Source organism: Amblyomma mixtum, chromosome 2 (assembly GCF_055824585.1).
Source record: "Amblyomma mixtum isolate Tamu chromosome 2, ASM5582458v1, whole genome shotgun sequence".
In the NCBI taxonomy this organism is placed as follows: Eukaryota; Metazoa; Arthropoda; class Arachnida; order Ixodida; family Ixodidae; genus Amblyomma; species Amblyomma mixtum.
The window spans coordinates 20451477-20471940 of record NC_143013.1 but is presented as its reverse complement, the minus strand read 5'-3'; the positions used below and the strand labels follow the sequence as shown (position 1 = coordinate 20471940).

At 45.5% G+C, this 20464-nt stretch overlaps 1 protein-coding gene across 23 annotated transcripts in view; it reads right to left on the bottom strand.

Moving 5' to 3' along the window:
- The window catches only part of PMCA (plasma membrane calcium-transporting ATPase 3), a 131815-nt gene that overhangs the window by 40037 nt on the left and 71314 nt on the right, over positions 1-20464 (bottom strand). For 16 of the 23 annotated variants that reach the window (XM_089570736.1, XM_089570748.1, XM_089570751.1 and 13 more), the window contains 13 exons: positions 18469-18528; positions 16215-16403; positions 15315-15517; positions 14415-14550; positions 14145-14251; positions 12501-12745; positions 12179-12323; positions 9730-9855; positions 8859-9038; positions 8317-8511; positions 7533-7724; positions 4927-5140; positions 3435-3634 (listed from right to left, as the gene is read on the bottom strand). In XM_089570736.1, the coding sequence (XP_089426862.1) occupies positions 3435-3634; positions 4927-5140; positions 7533-7724; positions 8317-8511; positions 8859-9038; positions 9730-9855; positions 12179-12323; positions 12501-12745; positions 14145-14251; positions 14415-14550; positions 15315-15517; positions 16215-16403; positions 18469-18528 (2192 nt within the window). The remainder of the gene's footprint in view (positions 1-3434; positions 3635-4926; positions 5141-7532; positions 7725-8316; positions 8512-8858; positions 9039-9729; positions 9856-12178; positions 12324-12500; positions 12746-14144; positions 14252-14414; positions 14551-15314; positions 15518-16214; positions 16404-18468; positions 18529-20464) is intronic. The other 7 variants (XM_089570746.1, XM_089570749.1, XM_089570757.1 and 4 more) reach the window with 3 other exon arrangements.

Sequence of the window (20464 nt, the reverse complement as noted above, 5' to 3'; positions counted from 1 at the left end):
CTCCCCCCATTATCACGAGTGCACTCAGCGTGATAAGCAGCGTACTGATATTGTGGCTGTCTCAGCCTCACGAACCACTAAAGCAGGGGTCCTCAAACTGGGTTCCACAGAGCCCTTGGGCCCCCCAGTAACCACATCCATGCGTGCCTTAACCCTTACCTTTATATTATCCACTTTAATTTGAGTGTAATGATATTATCGTTAGGCCTGTGTGAATATTTTATAATTTCGGATATTCGACCGAATATCCGCAATTATCCGAAAGAACACTGTTTTTCATGCAAGAGCCTCGTGTGTTAGAAAAACACACAATTTTGAAAATGCTTACAGTGCCGTTAAACTTTTTTTTTTTTGAGCCAGGAATATTCACTTTGAAATTATTCAAAAAAAAAAAAATTACTATTCGCTTCGAGCGAAAAAACCAATATTCACATAGGCCTAATTATGATCACTTATAGCAGACTATGTAGCTTCCACTGCATAACCACAGAAAACTGTCCCCAAGTATAGAAAGGCAACAAAACAAATGGGGTCAAAATAGATAACATTGTCATGATGGAATTTGCTTCGTAACGTGAGCATCTAGTCACAGAACTGAAACGGAGAAAAACACTAACTGTTCGAGCATTTCATCGCCAAACACAGCTGCCCCAGTTCATGAAACAAATTTTTTAGAGCATTTCCCAGTCGAATTGAGCAATGAAACTTCGGAACAGCATAAAAAGCGAAGCATACGTGTGGATACAACAGTTATAAAAAAAAAATTGTTTTTTGACCGTTTTCTGGGATTTCAAAGCTCCCTCCCCCATAAGTGAATGGCCCGAAAATCAGTCGACGCACACCGTTTACTTCTGAAACTGGCCAGTGATGGCAATACCTGTGTTTTGTTTTTTAGCACGTAGCTCTTGAGTGCCCACTCATGGGTTGAACGACATCGCTCACCATTGCTGTTGCTGCCAGACAGATGGCAGCATAGGTACTAAATGACCATATTAGTACTATTATTCAAAAAAAAAAGAAAGTGTCTGTTAGGGCGTCACCCTCTCCCTCAAAGTAAAAAAATGCCAGTTGTTCAATCTTGACACAGTATGAGAAGACAAGCATGTGTTAAGTATAAACTTTTTAAGGCACACAATTGATATGATGTGTGCTTCTTTACCCTGTCCTCCCTGTCTAGTATGTACATACACAGTAGCCGACTGACATTTCGGACTCCAATAATTCGGACTAGCGCGATATTCCGGACTTAGCTGAGGAACCGTCGCGCACCTCACAGGAACGTGTACATTTTCGTGACCGATATTTCGGACTTTGCGGAGTCTAAAAGTTCGAATTTTCGGACTAAAATAGACGCCAACAATATTGTGGTGATCGTTTTTTAACCGAAAGTTTGTTATTTCGGCCTAATATAGACGCGAATGGGCATCACTGTCACTACCAAACCGTTTGCTGCCACCGTGAAAGGCACCATCTTGGATTTAAACGTAATCGGCTCGGCGGGCGCGATTGGACTGGCTTGGATAGGCTTGGCTATTTGTTCTCCATCGTTGCCATTCGAGATAATGAGATGCTTTCCATTGCCATCGAGATGGCCTACAAAGGGCGCGTAATCGTATTTAAAACGGTACAGCGGGACAGCTGCAGCGTCCATCGCAGCTTGGACGACGCACCCCGCAGTGCGGGGCAGCAAACGCGGTAGACGGAGGGGAGGGGGGGACTCCATTCAAAGGCGCTCGCTTCCGCTCGCGTCTTCCCGTGGGTTACCTCGCGGTCTTCGCGAACGTCATTGCCCCATACAAACTGAGTGTTCGTGCTTCGCGCAGCGAGTGCATTCATTGGCGGCATGACCGCGGCTGCATCGCACTACAGTAGAACCTCGTTAATTCGAAGTCCGTCGGACCGCGAAAAATCATCGAATTAACCGGATTTTCGAATTATCAAAAATCGACGAAAAATGAGAAATAAACGTACGAAACATGGCTGCATCAACACTGCACCTTTATTTTACCTGAAAAACGGTCACTTGAAGTAGGCATCGATGCGCGACTGCTTGGCGCGGTAGTTAGAGGCGCGTATGTACTCCGACGTTCTCGGCGCGCGGGCGAGAGCCGGTTGTGGTCGGATACGTCAGATCGGCGACGCTACGCCAGGCGCTCCGACGCGACTACTACTTGTGGCTACGGGAGAGGAGGGGGGGGCGCTTGCTCGCTCTTCTGCCACCCTTTGATTAGGGGCACTGCTTGGAGCGGAGCTCAGACGCGAGCGCAGAACGTTCTTTGTTCGACACGACGCCTGGGAGAGGAGGCGAGTGGCGAAGGGGGTAGAGGGGAGGAGTGGCGCGGGAGGCGTGCGCAGTGCATACTGGGTGGGCGGCTTCGGCGCGGGAGCCGCGAAATAGAGACATGCTCCATGGTTGCGGTCAGAGTGCGCTGAAGCCGCCGGATACGTCCGCGGTCGTCGCCGTGCCGCGCGCGCGCGCGCGCTACGTCGGAGTATAAACGCGCCTGAACACAGAACATGTTTGATCGCGGCACCGAACAATCAAAACGCTACGAGCAGCGCCTGCCACGAGATAGACAAACAACGGAAACGGAACCAGAAAAATTGTGACCTAGTGGCACCTGGTTGTTGCTTTGTCAACTAAAGCTAGCCTCCGAGACTAATAGTCAACTGTGCAGATCGCTGAGGCACAACAAACCACCGGAAACCGAAAATTGATTTACAGTGCCGCCTGGCTGCCACTCCGGCAACTCAACTATACTGGCCTCAGAGACTGGCAACACATTTTTCTTTTCGTGAATCACGGAGGCCACGGTTTAAACCTACGTATTATCCGGATAGGGGCGCGCTGGCTGTTCAAATTATCCGGCAAATTTTGCATGGAAACTGTTGGGACCGCCGAAAACCTTCGAATTATGCGGGATTTCGAATAAACCGAGTTCGAATTAACGAGGTTTTACTGTATATCTGGTATCATGATGTGATAGAGTGCGGGCATGAAGAAAGCACGGCTATGACTCAGATAGAGTCTCATATTATCGCTTGCAGGCGGAACATGGAGAGCGGCGATTTCCGCGATTTTGAAAGCTGGTTTTTCACAGAAAAGTTTATTTTTTTAAGTTCACGGATTTTTCGGACTGTTCGATTATTCGGACCATTTTTCGGGTCTAGCCGGGTCCGAAAAATCGGTCGGCAACTGTATAAGGAGTGTAACTTGGAAAGCATAGATAAGTTTGCAAATGAAACGCTATGTGTTATTTTTTTTTCCAGTATGACTCAACAAGACCTAGAAAACATGGTCACCCAATAAGATAACCACAAAATCAGCTTAGTACAGGTCTTGAAATTATGTAAACAAAAAACAAATTTATGCTTGGACAGACTGCAAAGTATGAAAGAGGTTTTTCTGCCAAAACAGAGAGAAGCCCACTGACCTGAGCAACTGCAGTGATGATCAGAATGCTATAGAAAATGGGGTTGGTTAGGAGGCCCTCGAAAATATTGCGTTCCCCGTGGATCTTGCGGGCGTTAACCTCGTTGAACAGGGTCATCATGACAAACGTGTTGAAGATGATGGTGAAGTGCTCCGAGAGACGCACCCCCATGCCGGGGTCAATGTCGAATATCTCTGGGCCTGCATCAAATGTGGACAAAGTCGTGAGTGGGTCAATGACAAGACTCCACGATGCAAATGTGATGCATTCGTTAAAATTATAGTAGAAACCACAAATCCGCAAGCAGATAACTGAAAACCGACAACCGTGTAATCAAAAGCAGCAGAGTTTGGGCTAGCCGGTTAACCATGTTTAGATCGTGAAATCACATAAAAAATCACCAAAAATCAAAAAGACATGTACACACAGCATGCTTGTGTGTCCGTCCCTTTCAGTGTCCTTGTCTTTTTGAGTGCTTTCCCGATCTAAACTGTAATCAGTGCTCTGCTTCGTACAATAGAAAAAGTTCACATGCATCCCAAACCTCAGTGATGATTCCAGTTTAGTAATGTAAGCATTTTGTTCTACTTTAGCCCAGCATTAGCCAAGCACTATGTATGCATCAGTTATCACCCAACTATAAAGGCACCATCAGCTTAACTCAGGATAATTTCAGTGCCTTAGAGAGTCTTAGTGTTTTCTTTAGCAAGGAGCTTGCAATTCCCAGAGCCAATTTATTTTGCGCTAAGTTTTCAATCTTCGACGTCCATTGTGACATAGAAGGCTCACAAACCAGTTCATTTTAACAATATTGACTTCTTATACAACAAAAAAAGAAATGTAGGTGCGAGCTCTCTCGGTCACAGACAAAGTCTCATTAGGTTTGGTCTGAGCTTGTGCAATTATGGCTCATCTCATTAGCTTGTTCTTGCAAAAACCTTTGGCTGAAAAACTGCTGCTATAACCGCTGCACTCATTGTTGCCGAGATGCGACAGAATTTATCAGCTCACAGCACAGCTTTCACAACCAATACCAAATGTTCTACCAAGGGTGAACTAGATTCAGTGCTGAATCCTAGTGATGAGTCTCAGTGCTGAAAAATTACTTCACAAGAATGCCACTGAAGTTGTACAAGGTTTCTAATGTTCAGACACATCTTGCGCACAGTGCGCACTACAAATCTAACTCCTACTTCAAGAATGCAGCTATAAGGAAGTTCACGAACTATTCTTATTTTGGTAATGAAGCACTTTGAAGAACGCAGCTATAAGGAAGTTCACGAACTATTCTTATTTTGGTAATGAAGCACTTCTTCCGAGCTTTTAAGCGCCTTTCATTTATCCATCGGCAGAATGGTGTGCCAACAACGATGAGAACTGCAGGCACCATGTCAGACAGGGACATTGCCGTGAAGCCGACCCCCAAATCTGCGTTTCCCACTTATTATTACTGGTTCTTCAATACTTAGTGTAGCTACAACGTGTAACGCACCGAGGAAGAGCAGCAGGAAGATGACGGTGAGCTGGTAGATGGCATGCCCCAAGATGTTCTTCATCATGGTGCGCGAGATGAGCGGCTTGGTGCGGCCGTAGGGCTTTCGCAGCAGCAGGCTCGTTGTGGGCATCTCGGTGGCCAGTGCCAGTGACGCCAGGGTGTCCATGATCAGGTTCACCCAGAGCATCTGCACAGCCTTCAGGGGGCTGTCCTGTATGGGGCAGACCGCAGGCAATCAGGAAGAGGTTCGGTTGACTCTCAACAGCTTATGCAACGCGTAGCGCAGTGCAACGTGTCAAGTACCACCAGTTCTCTCACTGGCATGCCCACTCAATTCTAGCCCATCACAAGAATGTACAGAAGAGAAAATTCTACTCTTTCATGCAGAGTGATATTGTCATCAATGTGCCAAGCAGGTGACAGCCAGCCATTTAACGGTAGCTGACAGGTAACCTTAACTTTCATGTTCATTTTTACAAAGACACTACAATAGTATTTTAAGTTTGTAAAAGCAACTTAATAAATAAGAAGGGCCGCAGTTTATTTTTTCAGTTTTGCTGGGGTGCGGCCAGTGTTTTTTTTTTTTGTTAATTTTTTCAGACTACAGCACGGCATCCTGAAGCGCCCAATGACCGGAGCAGATTAACTGCCCGTTGCCATGCTTGACTAGCCACAATTGTCGTATCATCACAGTTACCATGTTTACCATGCGGTAGTGCTAAAACTCTAATGATGCCTTGGCCGACAGTTTGCACCAACGCTCCACACGTCCGACCCATGGTCGTCAATGTGAGGTGGCCTTCGCACCGCCTGCTTTTCCGCGCACTTCACTGCCGAAGGATTTGTGTAAATCAATTACGCGTTCATTTTAATGTCAGGGTATTGTGTGATGGTGAACAGGGAACAAGGTTAGAACTTTTATGATAGACCAGATTCAAAGCACTTTCGCCGCGACTTTGATGCAAAGCACACTAGATCTAGCAACACCGGGCAAACGGCACGCTACTATGGAGTGTATTCCACTGCCGCTCGGAGCCTGGTGGGCGGTGCGTCGCCGCAAGGAAACGCGCCAACAGCGTGGGTGCACCACATTCTAGCTTTTACATGGAATAATGTTTTGCCCTTTCTGCCACGAACACCGAGTGCACAGGAGGAGTTAGAAGTGCTAAAGCACCGTGGGTTTGTGGTTCCAGACAACACTAGTCCGGCGCACAGGACGACGCATCCATGGTCACACCGAATGTCGTAGACAGTTATACCCCAGTCACACTAGCAAATTTAATGTCATTCAAACCTAATGGCATTTGATGCATCGAATGTCATTCGGTCTCTGTCGGTGCTACACGCAAAAAAAATAATGTCATTTGAAAATGATGGCATCGGCGATCAGTGAAAAAAAATAGTCCAACTGAACGACATCAGCGCGCATAAAATATGTTTGAAATTGTTGTGCAGTGTTTCAAAAGCGGCTGAGAACATTTGTGTGGTGTATTATAAGCTTAAAATATTATTTGCGGCCATTCTGCACCACTTTAGCCATCAAAAGCCAAGCCAAGTACAAAGTCAACCACAAATCCGATAAATGTAAACAAACAAAATGGCTGACATGGCGGTGCACGGTCACGCGCGGAGCTTGGAAACGACTTCCTAAAGGTGAACTGCTCAGTTACGTCTTTAAGTACCTTCGAGCTTAACGAACATGGCACGCCAACCAACAAGAATCACGCATCCCAAAATGACCGACGCTCGCGGGAAAGGCGCTGCTTCACGCTCGGCCGCTGCGGTAGACAGCTGAGACCTAGAGTAACAGCTATCCACGACAGCCTCTAGTGTGAACAGATTCACACAAACAATAACTTTTTTTAGCAGAACTAAATAAATGCACTTTCTAAGTTTGGCAGTGTGCACATTATTTTTTTCGCGTCGCTTGTTCCTGCCGCGTATCTGGTGTCCAGAGTACACATTCGGTTCGAGATCGAATGCGAATGAGTTCCCCTAACTCATTCGAACCTGATGACATTACATGTTCCCGTGTAGCAGTCGATTAATGACATTAGGTGCTAATGTCATTCGATTCGAATTACATTAAATTTGCTAGTGTGACAGGGGTATTACTGTCTATTAGCTCCCAGCGGAACATACTAGGCGGGCAAAATTATGTATGCAAAAACAAATCTTTTGGCTGAAATCCTTCTTTCTTTTTTCGATTTACCGGCTGCCAAGTAAGGGGTGCAGCCATTACATGAGGCAGGCCTAACACGGAGCGGCCCTTACATGCTAATTTACAGTATACTTTGCCTTACTTCCCCGTCAAATACCCTCCCCCCAACTACATTGAAGCATCCAGCTCCCCACTCCTCTTTACAAATAACTTACACTCATTTCCTTTTCTGATAGATGACCAGAAATTTGTACCATTCTTGTCCAGGTACCCCGGTTTTAAGAACAAACTTATGCTCAGTTTCTTGTGTGCTATTTCTGTTTTTTCAACTAGATATTTTAAGGTTGCCAGCACCACACTGTTAGCGTTCCGAATTGTCCACATGTGCCCTACAAACACTGGTGCCTTAAAACTCCACCCAATTCGCTGACCGGTCACTCACCCTAATAGCGCAGGCACCCGTAAAGGCAACGATGACAGCCACTGTGTTCACAGTGAGCTGGAATTGAAGGAACTTGGCAATGCTGTCGTAGACGTTTCGCCCCCACATCACAGCCTTCACGATGCTGGTGAAGTTGTCATCGGTCAGGATGATGTCAGAGGCTTCTTTCGCCACATCCGTGCCAGCAATGCCCTGGTAAAACAAGTGCAAACACAGAGGTAACCAAACAGGCCCCGAACATCACAGCAGCTGCAACGAAGGCTATGGAATAAGCTTTCGTTAGTTACAAAACATCACATGGGCACTTTTCCAAGAGCGTATAAGTGCTAAGCTTCACGTGCTCGTTTTTCATCCTGTTAACATAAACTCACTCCCACTGTGCCTCTGACATCACATCACTCAGTCATTGATCTCCAGATAAAATACCACAACGCAAAGTCACTCACCAGGATTCAGAACTATGCACCTGCACAGAAGGATGAGAAAATGCTTGACGCTATTTATCACTTCTTCCAGTCATATCACAATTAAGATTTGAAACTGAGCTACGTTTTTTCCTCACCAAACTTCATTTTCCAGACTGTCTGATCATTGGGGTATTTCAATGATCCCCCCCCCCCCCCCCCCTCAAGTCCGAAGAATTGGCTGGAAAGTACGGCATCCTTAAACTGACACCAAAGTTTGCTAAACTAGTGGGCCTTCACTTTTTCACCTCCCTTTGTGCCAGTCTCGGCAAATCCAGTGGTGCAACCTTTACCCCCGGCATGCAAGCAGTGCGGCTCACCATGGCAAACCCAACGTCGGCCTTCTTGAGAGCAGGCCCATCATTGGTGCCATCACCGGTGACGGCGACAACCTCTCTGTTGTCGCGGAGCTTGCTCTCAATTATGCCCTTGACCAGGTTGTACTTGTCCTGAGGGGACGACCGAGCCAGCACCCGCAGACGGGGCCACACCTTGTCCAGCAGCGCTTGCTGGATCTGAGAAAAAAATATGGCGCCACGTTTGTGCGCTGCTCACTTTGAACACCTCGAAGCTCTGGAAGACCTGGTCTCCGACTGGCTACCATCGATTTAAACACCTTGAGGCCGAGCATTTTGCTTTCCATGAAAGAAGCTTGAGTCCTCAGCAATTGCATTAAAGGTTATCCCAGAAAATAATAATGCTTTAGACATAAACAGGCTACACAGAAAGCCCAATTTTAGCTCTCACAAGCTTGTGCTCAGCCCTCACAATCATTAACATGCCTCCTAATGATGGTGCCTCACTTCAATAGCTCCAATTTTTCGTTGCGACCAGTTCCAGTGTCAGTTCTTGAAGAACGCACCTCTCCGTTGGAATCTCGTATCCGCCGGTTGAGCTCCTTGCCCTCAAGAACAAGGAAGTCATCGCCCGGCTTGATAATGCCACACTTGAGTGCGATGGACCGGGCTGTGTTGACGTTATCACCGGTCACCATGCGAACGGTGATGCCGGCTCGCTGGCACTTTCGGATGGCCTCTGGAACCTGAGAAAAGTGGAAAGGGTTGTTCGCTCAAGACGGGACTACAGGCAATTCAGTGATACTTGAATTCATGCAAATTTTTAACATAAGTTTATCATGACTGACTCTGTGACAGCCTTATGGTCACAAAAAAAAAAAAAAAAAAGCTTTCCGAGAAACGCGCACGTTCCCATTTTTCGCACGCTGGCAAAAAGAACGAACACCCTCTCGAACAACCCGAATGAGCGGAATAAAATAATGAACCAGCTCAGTAACATCCAGCCTGAATTTAAAAATGTCAACAATGCCATCAAAAAGTGCCATTATGTGATACGCGAATGCCAGTGTTGTGACCAGGCAATGAGCAAATGAAGAGAAACTGTTGTGATAACTGGTTAACCTTTTATACGAACAAGTTTGAACCCTGATCTGACTGTCTGTCTCAGATACCTGATGCAGGATAAAAACAAGACCAAATACAATTGCCCTTGAAGAGGGGGACCCATGTTTCAGTATTGACTTCTGTGAAGGTTGACATGGCCTTGACTAGGACAGCCACCCGCCTCCCAATAATTTGAAGAAGTCAAGTCTTTCTAGTGCACTCAATCTATGTATATCTTCCTGCCCATTGAAAAGCAGTAGGCACAGTAACCAATTCCACAGCATCGATAGGACTGCCGTCCTCCTCTGCAAATGCTACCAAACAGACACTCACTTCAGGCCGGACGGGATCTTCAATGCCGACCACGCAGAGGCAGGTGAGCTCTTTCACAATGTTGTCTTCATCCTCCCAGTCTGGTTCTTCTGTGACTGCTACCTCGTTGGCCTTGGTGTTTGACCCCTGCAGTGAATGCACGCATACTGACGTGTTAACACAAAAAGCCAAACAAATTACTGCAACATTGCAGAGACAAAAAAAAAAAAATCGGGCAGCACAAGAATGCAACCAATGCATCAACCAGTGAATGGAAAATATGCACTCAAAGGCCAACTTAGCAAAGAACACTCACATAAGCATTCAGCTGCTCCCTCTGAATGTAGCCTCTCTGCAGTGTCTTCCAGCCCATGGATAGGGACTGCTTCTCAAGCACTGAGCTATTGCATGCATTAAAGGCTAATAAAACATAGGTAAACTAACACAAGGTTCCCTATGTGGCAACAAATTACATGAAACTTTTTCTAACTGAAACGGTGCTGTAACAAAACACTGCAGTGTTCACTTGCCGACCAATAAGAATCTTATTTGCGATTGCTGTAAAGTGGGCATTTTCAACATTACGCCCTACCTTTTGTGCTCACATTGATTGAGATGCGTGAAACCCTTGCCCCAGTGCAAAAAACTCTGGAAAAAACTAATAACTGATGTTATAACTAATAACTTACTATATAATAACTAATATTGGTGACAACCACTGGGTGAACTTTCGTTGTGAAATCTATGAGGTATTCATTAGTTTCCATTGGCATGGCCACGTTTTGACACTGGCTAGCACGTTTTTGCGCATTGTGGTCAACAGGCCAGGTGATCGGCGCCATGCATTCAGGCCTAGTGCCACACATGATGAAAGGCCGCTTTTACTTCTGGGGCATAAATCAACCAGACACAAAATTTGTACCTGCAAGCACTGTCATCTCTGTGTCTACAGCACTTAGGTTTTGCAAGGACACCGTCTTTGATGAACATTAACCAGTGAAAGCCTTTTGTGGCAGATATGCCGACTCTGTGTGCGTGCAGCGGCGGCGACAGCAGCCAATTTAAAATCACGCAGTTCAGCCTAAGCTAGAATAACTTTTGGGGTCAAAATAAAGCACAGGGAACTTCGCGATGCAGAGCAAGAGAAAGGGCCTTTTGGGAAGCTCATATGCAGCGTCGATGTCCACTTGGCACAACTGCCTTGGCAGAGGAGCCATGCAAGCGCACATAGTATTTGATGAAGCAAGCGCTTGGGCTGTTTAAGCCTGCAACGTTTAATTTGGCTTCTAAGGAATCACTCATCAGTGCGTGCAATAACCGGTGCAACTGACAAATGCGCTCCAGTGCGGAATGAAATAGAGTCTCTTCACGAAGTTCAGCTCAGGCGTGATAAGATTTCCCTTTTCATGAACTACCAGAAAACAATTCACTGGGTCCCTTGTTTGAAGGGGACGACAGGTACCATTTGCAATTCATGAAAATGCCACTACTTCTCTTTTCCCGAAGCAGGCAAGCCTCACAGTTCGTGCGTAGAAGCCGAGGAGATGTTGAGCACCAGCAGCAGCTTTCTTTTTTTATTTAGAGCGCAGCTCTTAGGCACCCATTTCCGCGTTGAGCATCCCCGTCGGCCTGAACGCAGAGCACAGCGGAGCACTAAATACGGCGATAGCAAAGAGATTGCAAGGAGGAAAGTGGCAGCACGAAAGCAGTTCGTGCGGTGTCGTGGTGACCCGCGGCAAGAAGGAAGGAAAGGTTGTTCTGGAGCACGCTCGAAGGCGTGGGCTCCCACTCGTGCATCTCAGCTAATGGTCCAGGTACTCCTTTCACTGCGACCTTGGCTAAGCGGTGCATGCGGACTTATGATTCAAGATGGTTCGAAAACCCTCTCGTGAAATTAGCGGGAGGGAGACGCAGCTTGACGCAAGATGAGGTGCCTACTCCCTTTCTTGGAGTCGTCACCCACTTTCAGAAATTTCGTGCCTGGTTACCTTGTCTTTTTCTTGCGTAAACTGCACCTTTTTCACGGTCTGAGCGCGAAAAGCGAAAGTAGCATCAATGTTCATTTAGGACCACAATGAAGATTATGCAGCGTGCCCCAGCACATGAGTTCCCGGCGTCTTTAACTGAATTTTATGTCCGTAGACTTTCATTCTATCCGAGACTCTGTGCCATAGCACTAATGTAAGCTGTGATGGTCTGGTCATTTTTGTTCATACTAAGCAAGCATTTGTTATAAGTAGGGCCATTATAAGTGGGCTCGAATATAAACGGAAGTGTCAAATTTACAGTGTTGTTCATGAAAGAGTAATGTTCATAATGGGTTCCTAATGGCTAGATTCAATTTCTCGCATAACCTGTTCTCACCATAGACGATCTGAATTGGAAAATCTGTACTGGAAATAACCGTGACCGAGTGCACAGCAAACAACAGCAGTGGCACAACAATAAGCACCAGGGAAATATGTCTCACCGTCAGGATGTAGTCCTTGTAGGCGATGCATATGGTTCGCAACCCATTGGACGCCATGGGCTCGATGACAGTCCGTACTAGGCGGTCCTGGTCCTCTTGCCTAAAGTTTTCCAGCTGACCTCCAGACCCAAAGATAAAGCTGCACCTGAATGCACACAAGACACGCCACCCAGCATTAATACTAGGATGTGCAAGAGTTCTTGCACACAATCCACTTGCACATAATCATAATCAACATGCTCCAAACAATTTGAAGCATATGTCAGGGGCAAGTGCCTTTTCCCCACTATAGAAGGTCCATGTTCCACGAGAAGGAGCTCACTTTTTAAGGACGATCTCGGAGGCGCCCTTTGTGTAGACGCGGAATCCCCGGCCGCCGTCCAGCGGGATGACGGTGCTCATGGACTTGCGGACCGAGTTGAAGGTGTAGACTTTGTGCAGCATTTCCTCGGGGATGTCGTCCCGAACACTCTGGTAATCCTTGCCCAGGTCGAGCACGAAGCCCAACAGGGAGCACTCTGTCTTGTTGCCCACCTGCTTCGGAAGTTCACCTTGGCTCTCAGGGGGCTGCAAGGGAAGGACGACCAGGCGTTTTATTCATAAGTGATCACTTTCAGCGCTACTTCTATATTTGCTCAGGGAAAAATGTGGCACTGTGCCTCCATAGCATCAAAGAACAGTCACGTACAACCAAGAGGAAAAGTCACTAACTACTCAATGACTCATTGATGACTAAGAAAAAGTGACTAATAGTTGAAGTTACTTAAAATCCAAACAACAACCCATCCTCACATTCATGTTTGCCATCACTCTCCATTTTCCACCACAAGCAACTTAGTAAAGCAGGCAGACTAGGTATATGGAGGCTTTCACAGAGAAAGGCTGCCCATGCAAAAACGACAGAGTTGGGACCCCTTAGAATGACTCTATACACTATCAACAGAAAAGCACAGACAGCTTCTTGTGCGAGACACACACTACATGTGCATAAGGCTCTGATGCTCAAAATTACAGAACCCCGTGCACCTTTCCTTTTTGATTCTACAAGGAGAGAGGAAGTCAACTGACGTGACAAGTGTGAGATGCCTTAAACCGAATTACTGAGCGCTTTTCAGAAACACCAAGCTGTTTGGTATGAATTCGAGCGAACAGGAAAATGTGATTTTTACATGCTCCGTAGATTTGGTCACTTTCAACAGGAAAAGTGCAGTGCAAATTGAATCAAACAGCAAATACTATTACACTAAATAAAATTTCAGATATCTACACTCCCTCAATTCTTACAAGGTATGAACGTGAGCATGCCTTTATCATAGGCCATGTTTGGCTCACAGTTTCAATTCAGCCTGCACCGCTACAGCCAATGTCCAAAAGCATAAAATGAAAAACGCAGCATGGACCCACATGAGTAAGGCCCATAGTTGTCTGCGATTCTGAGATTCTACGAAAAATTTAAAATTTAGGCATTTTTCGTGGAATAGAATATTAGCAGCTACATTCTCTTTTTTTGATGCCATTGTTGCTATATTGTTGTTATGGACACCGGTGGAAACAACAATACTACCATGGCAGAAAAATTAATTTTTCTTATCAGCACAACTATAATGCGAGGGGGGAGTAAGGCCTCAGGAAAATTTGATAAGAAATATTATCACAATTATAATGCCATCACAAACTCTTCAGGGCAACCATAACCTACAAAAATAATAGCAGTTTCGCAAATAGTAACGCCTTGCCAACAAATAAAACAAACAATAAAAATGGTATGCATTGACCAGTGAACAAGCAGCAAGCCATCAGAGACTAAGCAGTCAGCAAATACATATTAATTTCAATAGCAACAGTGTCAGCCATTCTCCATGACTACATTTAAATGATTATGTTTCAGGCAAGTTCATATAACTGAGTTTCTGCTGTAGGAAATAAGGTGACAATAACCTAAGAAAGCAGACCTATGAACACTTACAAGAACTCTGGACGTGTAGGCACTGTTCACTGATATGCCATACACTATCTTTTCTGCCACCGTGGGCGGCAGGTTCTCGTATCTTGGCGATGACTTGTGATGAACACCTGAAAGGTGGAATTACCAGTGGTTATAAAACAGTGCAAATTTTAAGAAATAAGACAGGGTAGGAAAGTCTAAACTAGAAGGTTCACACACTATGCCAATACCTAACGGGCACCTAACAAAAGCAGCTTCAATACAAAGAAAAAATTAAGAAGAGAAGCTCACCACATATGTAGCTCTGGACTACAGTCATGCGGTTGGTGGTCAATGTGCCGGTCTTGTCCGAGCAAATTGATGTTGCATTACCCATGGTTTCGCAGGCATCTAGGTGACGTACTAAATTGTTATCTTTCATCATTTTCTGAAAGGAAACAGAGGGAAAAATTACCACTTCAGTACAAGTGAGAGCTGCATATCGAGACCTACTTTAGATACAGTGCCAAATGAACAGGCACTGAAGTGCTAAAGCTCTACCATCACATAACAAACAAGCATAAATGTTCCTATCTTGCAAACTACAACTTAGCACAAGCGAAAGTGTCACCAAGATTAAAAATGCCACCTCTGTTCAGGCCTAGCTAAGCATGAATATATATGCTGTTTGTGTGTGGATAGTAAACTGGAGACATCCTTGATTCCAGACATTTTGATCCATCAACTTCCTGTAGCCCCCTCGGCCCAAATGCAGGACCGAACACACAACGCAATGCTATGTTTCTGATAGTACTTTCCTAAAAATGCTTGTACTATGACATGCTTGTAACTGCATTTCTCGTTCTTCTTGGTCAAACCATGGTTCATTATTTCCATGGTGTTTCTGACACAACAGGCCAGTATGCTGATGATACGGTGTAGCAAATATTTAAACAAACACATAAAAATCTTGCAAAGGTGGGTCAGGGGTCCTTTAATGTATGACTGGCTGTATGTTTCTACCCTAGTACTTTCCAGTGCACTAGAGCATAAGCTTCAAGGACAAATGAATGCCAGTTTCAGGAGCTAGTGTTGCAAGGTCCCATTATGAGCCAGCATTTTCGGCCCGGGGTCCAAGGGAGACAGCAGGGTACCCTCGAAACAACGGAGAGCCGCTCCGCGAACGGTGCAAGAAGCCGGCACGGTGCCCACCTTTACAGAGTAGGCGAGGGAGAGAGTGACAGCCAATGGAAGACCTTCAGGGACGGCCACCACCAGGACAGTGACGCCAATGATGAAGCAGTTGACAATGTGCTGCGTGTCACTGCTCTTCCAGGCGCGACCCTCCGCCACAAACACCTCGATCAGGTGGCGCACCACCAGGATGATGACCGTCAGCACTGCTATCGTTGACCCTGCAGGCAGCAAGGAGAAAAGGCAATGCACTGAGCATGAGCAATAGCGCCAGTGCGAATGCTACAAGTTGCATTTCACATAGCACTCATTTCTTTCTAGACATCAGAGTTCAAAGCCTCCACATACCGTGTTCACAGCACTTCACGTGAATTCAGGCACGTTCTTCTCAACGAAAGCATTGTGAATGAGGTAGCTTGTACTCCTTATGCTCTTTATGCGAGTAGCCGCATCATCTCTGATCCAATACAACATAGCATCCCTTCTCAAAGCCAAGAAAAAGCCAAGCTATGCCCAAAGCTAAGCCTAAATGCACCCCCTCCCCCCCACCTCGACCTTTATTACAGCCCACTTCTCTCATGACATTACACACTTGTAAGAAGGGCAGGAAATGTAGCAAGAACATTTACTTTTGCTACATTTAACACGCCTATAATTGTTTGAAGTGTATTTCCCCAATTTTTTTTTTTTACATATCACAGCTATCCATCTTTTTGTTCAGCATAAATTTTGTATTGTGCAGTAATATAAATTACAGTCGATGCCATGTTTTTTTTTTGTACTAGATACTTTGACTTAATTGTGCTACCACCCGTCATGTGATCAGGTTCCTCGGCAGTATCAGACTGCTGCAGCAACCCAGGATATTTCTGGGCACAGTAACTAACAAAGGAACAAGCGATAGCCAGCAGTGCTCACCAACGTATCCTATCTGAATGGCCAGCTTAGTGAGCTTGGCCTGCAGCACAGACTTCTCCTTGCGGGGGTTGTTCTCTTCGGCCGGCGAGCCGGAGGCGACAATGGAATCCGCACGTGCGGGTTCCATGTGGGTGTTGGCAGTGATGTTGCCCAGGTGCGAGTTCCCAGACATGGCCGCTTCTTCGTCTGCTGTAGCACGCACGTGCCGTTCAAGAAAAGACGTCAGTGGCAAGGGAATGATTTTAAGAGTAATGAACGCATTTAAACCTGAAGCTGACACTAACCGCCTCTTTTCTTCCTGAGACCGAACTTCACCAGCTTTCCAGTGTGAAAACTCTCATCTCCAAAGCGACAGTACGTCAAAAAGAAATAAGCAATAGGGGATATTCAAAATTCCGCAAGTGCGCTTTCCCGCATAACAATGTTGCCCCAAACAAGATGGCCGACTTTGCTATAAAGTAACTATGTGGGCATCAGGACAGGCGCTAAAGGTGTGGATAGAATGTAAAAAACGTATTTTGGAGAATCAAACAAAAAAACAGTCTTTCTTGCTTTGTTTCAGCTGGAAACGCATGGTCAGCCATCTTGTTTGGGGCAACATTGTTATGCGGGAAAGCGCACTTGCGGAATTTTGAATATCCCCTATAGCAGTGTGACCAAATGAAGACACGCACATGGCCATAGTAGCAAGACCAGCAGTCCTGGTTCACACACAGCTTGCAGTGCCTATGTTAGCTAATAAATTATATACAACCTCATTTAGGCACTTTGCAAATCCACGCTGCATTGCAAGAAAACATGTTTATTGCTATCCTGCAGACACATTGTACTATAGCACCAGTCCTCAGTGCAAAACTGCAGAGCTTTACGCCAGGCGACAGCATGCCAAGTTACCAGAAACATGATTGCCCTTCCAAACACTGTATGCGTGTAATACTGCCTTGTGTTCATACTGAATATACTATATATAGAAACAAAATTGAAAGGTAGGTACGGCGCAGTCTAGAATTATTTCAACCTACAGTAGGGTCTAGAAAAACCTTTTTCTTACATCTTCATCTGGTCACACTTGCTATTCAAGGCACTGATAAATCTGACAAAGTACTTCTGTTTTGAACAAACGTACAGAGTGGCCCACCCTGTCGACATAGGTGGCCTGGTTTTCGCTACATTTTGTGTCCCTATTAAGGGAGGCATAAATCCTAGCGCCCAACCAATTATTTCAAGAAATTAACGCAATAAAGAAAAAGTACTTTCATGTGATGCAAGTAAACCTCCAGCCAGTTTCACAATAGGCTACCCTAGCTACACAGCCATTAGTGTAGTTAGCAACTAGATCGTAACTCTACTAGCACCAAACACAGCTCATTAAGGCACAAAACTGACTAAAAACCCATGCTTAAAAACAGTAACACATAAAAATAGCACTCAACAGAAACACAAACCCAGATGTGCAAAAATACCAAGGAAATGTGTGAGACAACAAATGCATGCACAACAAGCTTCTAGTAACCCAACACACCAGGCATCCTAAGTGGTAGGTGGTTTAAGTCAGCATTCCATTCCACTACATTAGTACATTACAAGCTATGCAGTAAGCGCACACCTGTTCGGCAGTGAACATCAGTGAGCTGCTTACTGTAGGCTTCTGCAAATTACTGTTAACGCAGGCACTGACCAGAGAGAGATGAGGCCACCAATCATGTGGAAACTGCCCACAGATGGCAAGTGACACACATTAGATGTGTGCACACCAGTTAAAAAAAGGTATCCTCCGGGCTCCCAAGAAGGACAACACCTCTGTTCCCAGCACACACACATTTACTGGCACCTCATTCTCCTCGGCTGCCATCGTTAAAAGGCTTGTCAGCAGGCACATGCACCGGCTCAAATTCAGAACACACGCTGGCAAGCCACACTATGCATTCCGGTGGTTTGCAGTCAACTTGCCACACACGCTGGTGTTCGCCAAAGCAATAAGTGCACAACGATGCATTCGCAGGCCGCAGTGAGTCTGAAGGGTGGGAAAAGGTGAGCGACGAGAGACAGTGACCCCGAAGAAAATGCAAATCAGAGGCAGTCATCAAAACGAGGAACCAGCCAACACCCAGGCAATGAAACAAGGAAGGAATCTTAGTGGTCACAGACAACGGATAAGGAGAAAAATATGGAACAATAGAGCAAACAGCCAGAAAAAAAAAAGGAAAGACAAGGGCAGACTTCACGGTCTCGTTCTCGGTGAGGCATACACTACCATTTGGGTCAGGTTGGGTGAGTGGAGACAACTCCTTTTCGCCAGCTTCGACGTAGCATGCTGGGGGGATGATGCGCGCACAACAGGGTGGCAGCAACAAAGCGGGGTTTGAGAAGAGGAGGAGCAGGGAAGGAACAGAAAGGTGGAGGGGAAGATCGACCACGCAAAGGAGGAAAAAAACAAAATAAGAACACAATGTCAAAAACCAATCCTCGGGAAAACAAAACATAAGCTACGAGAAAAACCATGTGCCCCTCCTCAAAAACCAAAAAAGAAAAGAAAAGGAAAGAATGGCAAACCAGCCCCCCCCCCCCCCCCCCCTCCCCCTCCTCCCCAGTGCCGCCACTTCATTTGCAAAAAAAAAAGGGTTGGTTATAAGGAGTTCTCCGCCCCTCTCCGATCAAACTTCGCTAAACTTCCCTAAGCACTTCTACAAGTTCTTTGCCCCAAGTCCTAAGCGGAGATGGTCCTTTGCGGTCCATCTTAATTACGAGCGCCTCTGGTTAAAACCTTAGGCTAGTTTGTCATCTCGGAGTACAAAACATCTGTTGCGTTACAACGCTGAATGCAGAAATGCAAGGCTAACAAGCTGACTGGACTGGCATTGCCACCTGCAAGGAAAGGACAGAATGGGTGCTACTGAAGGTCATTCATCCCCTTTGCAGGTGACAACGCTGGCTCAGTTGTCTGATTGGGCTCGCCTTAGCATTAGTGCTTAGGACGACACAGGCAAGTAGTGATGCCTCATGCATTTTTAAGTAACAGTACAGACAGCAAAATACCATATGTCAAGACTTGGGCACATGTAAGCTGCAGGTACAGTGAGTGGATAAGTTTAAATCCCTCGCAATTTGCTTCTAAAGATCACTTGTTATCCTGCGTTACTATCCCATAAGGCAGTCCTACTTGAAAAGAAAGCAGTGCACCACAGAGTGCATCTCTAAAACTTTGGTCCAAATTCAAAAAAAAAAAAATTAAATAAAGATCTTTTTGCTATCACATACTATAACGCAGGATTCTTTTATATGTCTGTTTTAAGAAATTTTAAGTGGCTGGCACTTTCAGTGTTAAGAGAGCAAATGCAAAACTATGCAGCCAAGGATACAATAAATGATTAACATACACAACTAGCAATTAGCATGCGACCCAAGAGCTCAGCGGGAAATTAAGAATTTTCTGCCCTGCAGCATGTTGCCACTTATAACGAGTGTGTTTGTTAGGAGGTTAGGTTTAATGATCCCCGGAAGCCTGAAACAATAGCAAACTATGTACACTGCAATGGCTGTGAAATTAGAGGCATTCTAAAGAGTCCCCTCTGTGAGCACAATGCAGAGAAGCATGTTGGTTAAAAAAAGCAGGCTCACGCCGTGCATATGTTAGTATGCAGCTAAGCAACAACCATCAAGGAAACAAAAAAAAAGCAATCGTTTCTTTGCTCCATGCATCTGCACAAAGAAGCGGTCACCACTGCAAGTAGAGCATTCTTCTGCACATAATTCAGTCAGGGACACAAGAGAGCCAAACCTTTGTTAGATGGTTATATGGCAAGTTTAAAGACAGAACTCTAAAAGCAAAGACACTTCTGGCTGGCCTAAAAAAGCATAGAGAATGTTAAATTTTGCCTACAGCAGTGCCAAGAGTAAAACACCTACTCAGAGTTTTTTCGTCGTCACATAGTGCTCCACCTGAATTTCACGGCCAGCTAAAGAACTTTTTATAGAACACAACAGACAGAAAGCACATAAAACAACGACTAGAACAAAGACACAGCACAAGAGTTGCTAGGAAGCGTACGGAAGACCCCAAAGACCGAGAGGACCTTAGAGCTTGGTTGGCTGCGAAAGATGCGAAAATAAAACTCAAGGCTACTTTGTAAAACATGCCAAAGAATGGCTAGATGTCTGAGCTGGTAGATACGGTTAATTGTGGTTTAATCGACATGGTGACATGGACTTGATGCACACGTCACTATTTCATTATCTATTAGAAAGATTAG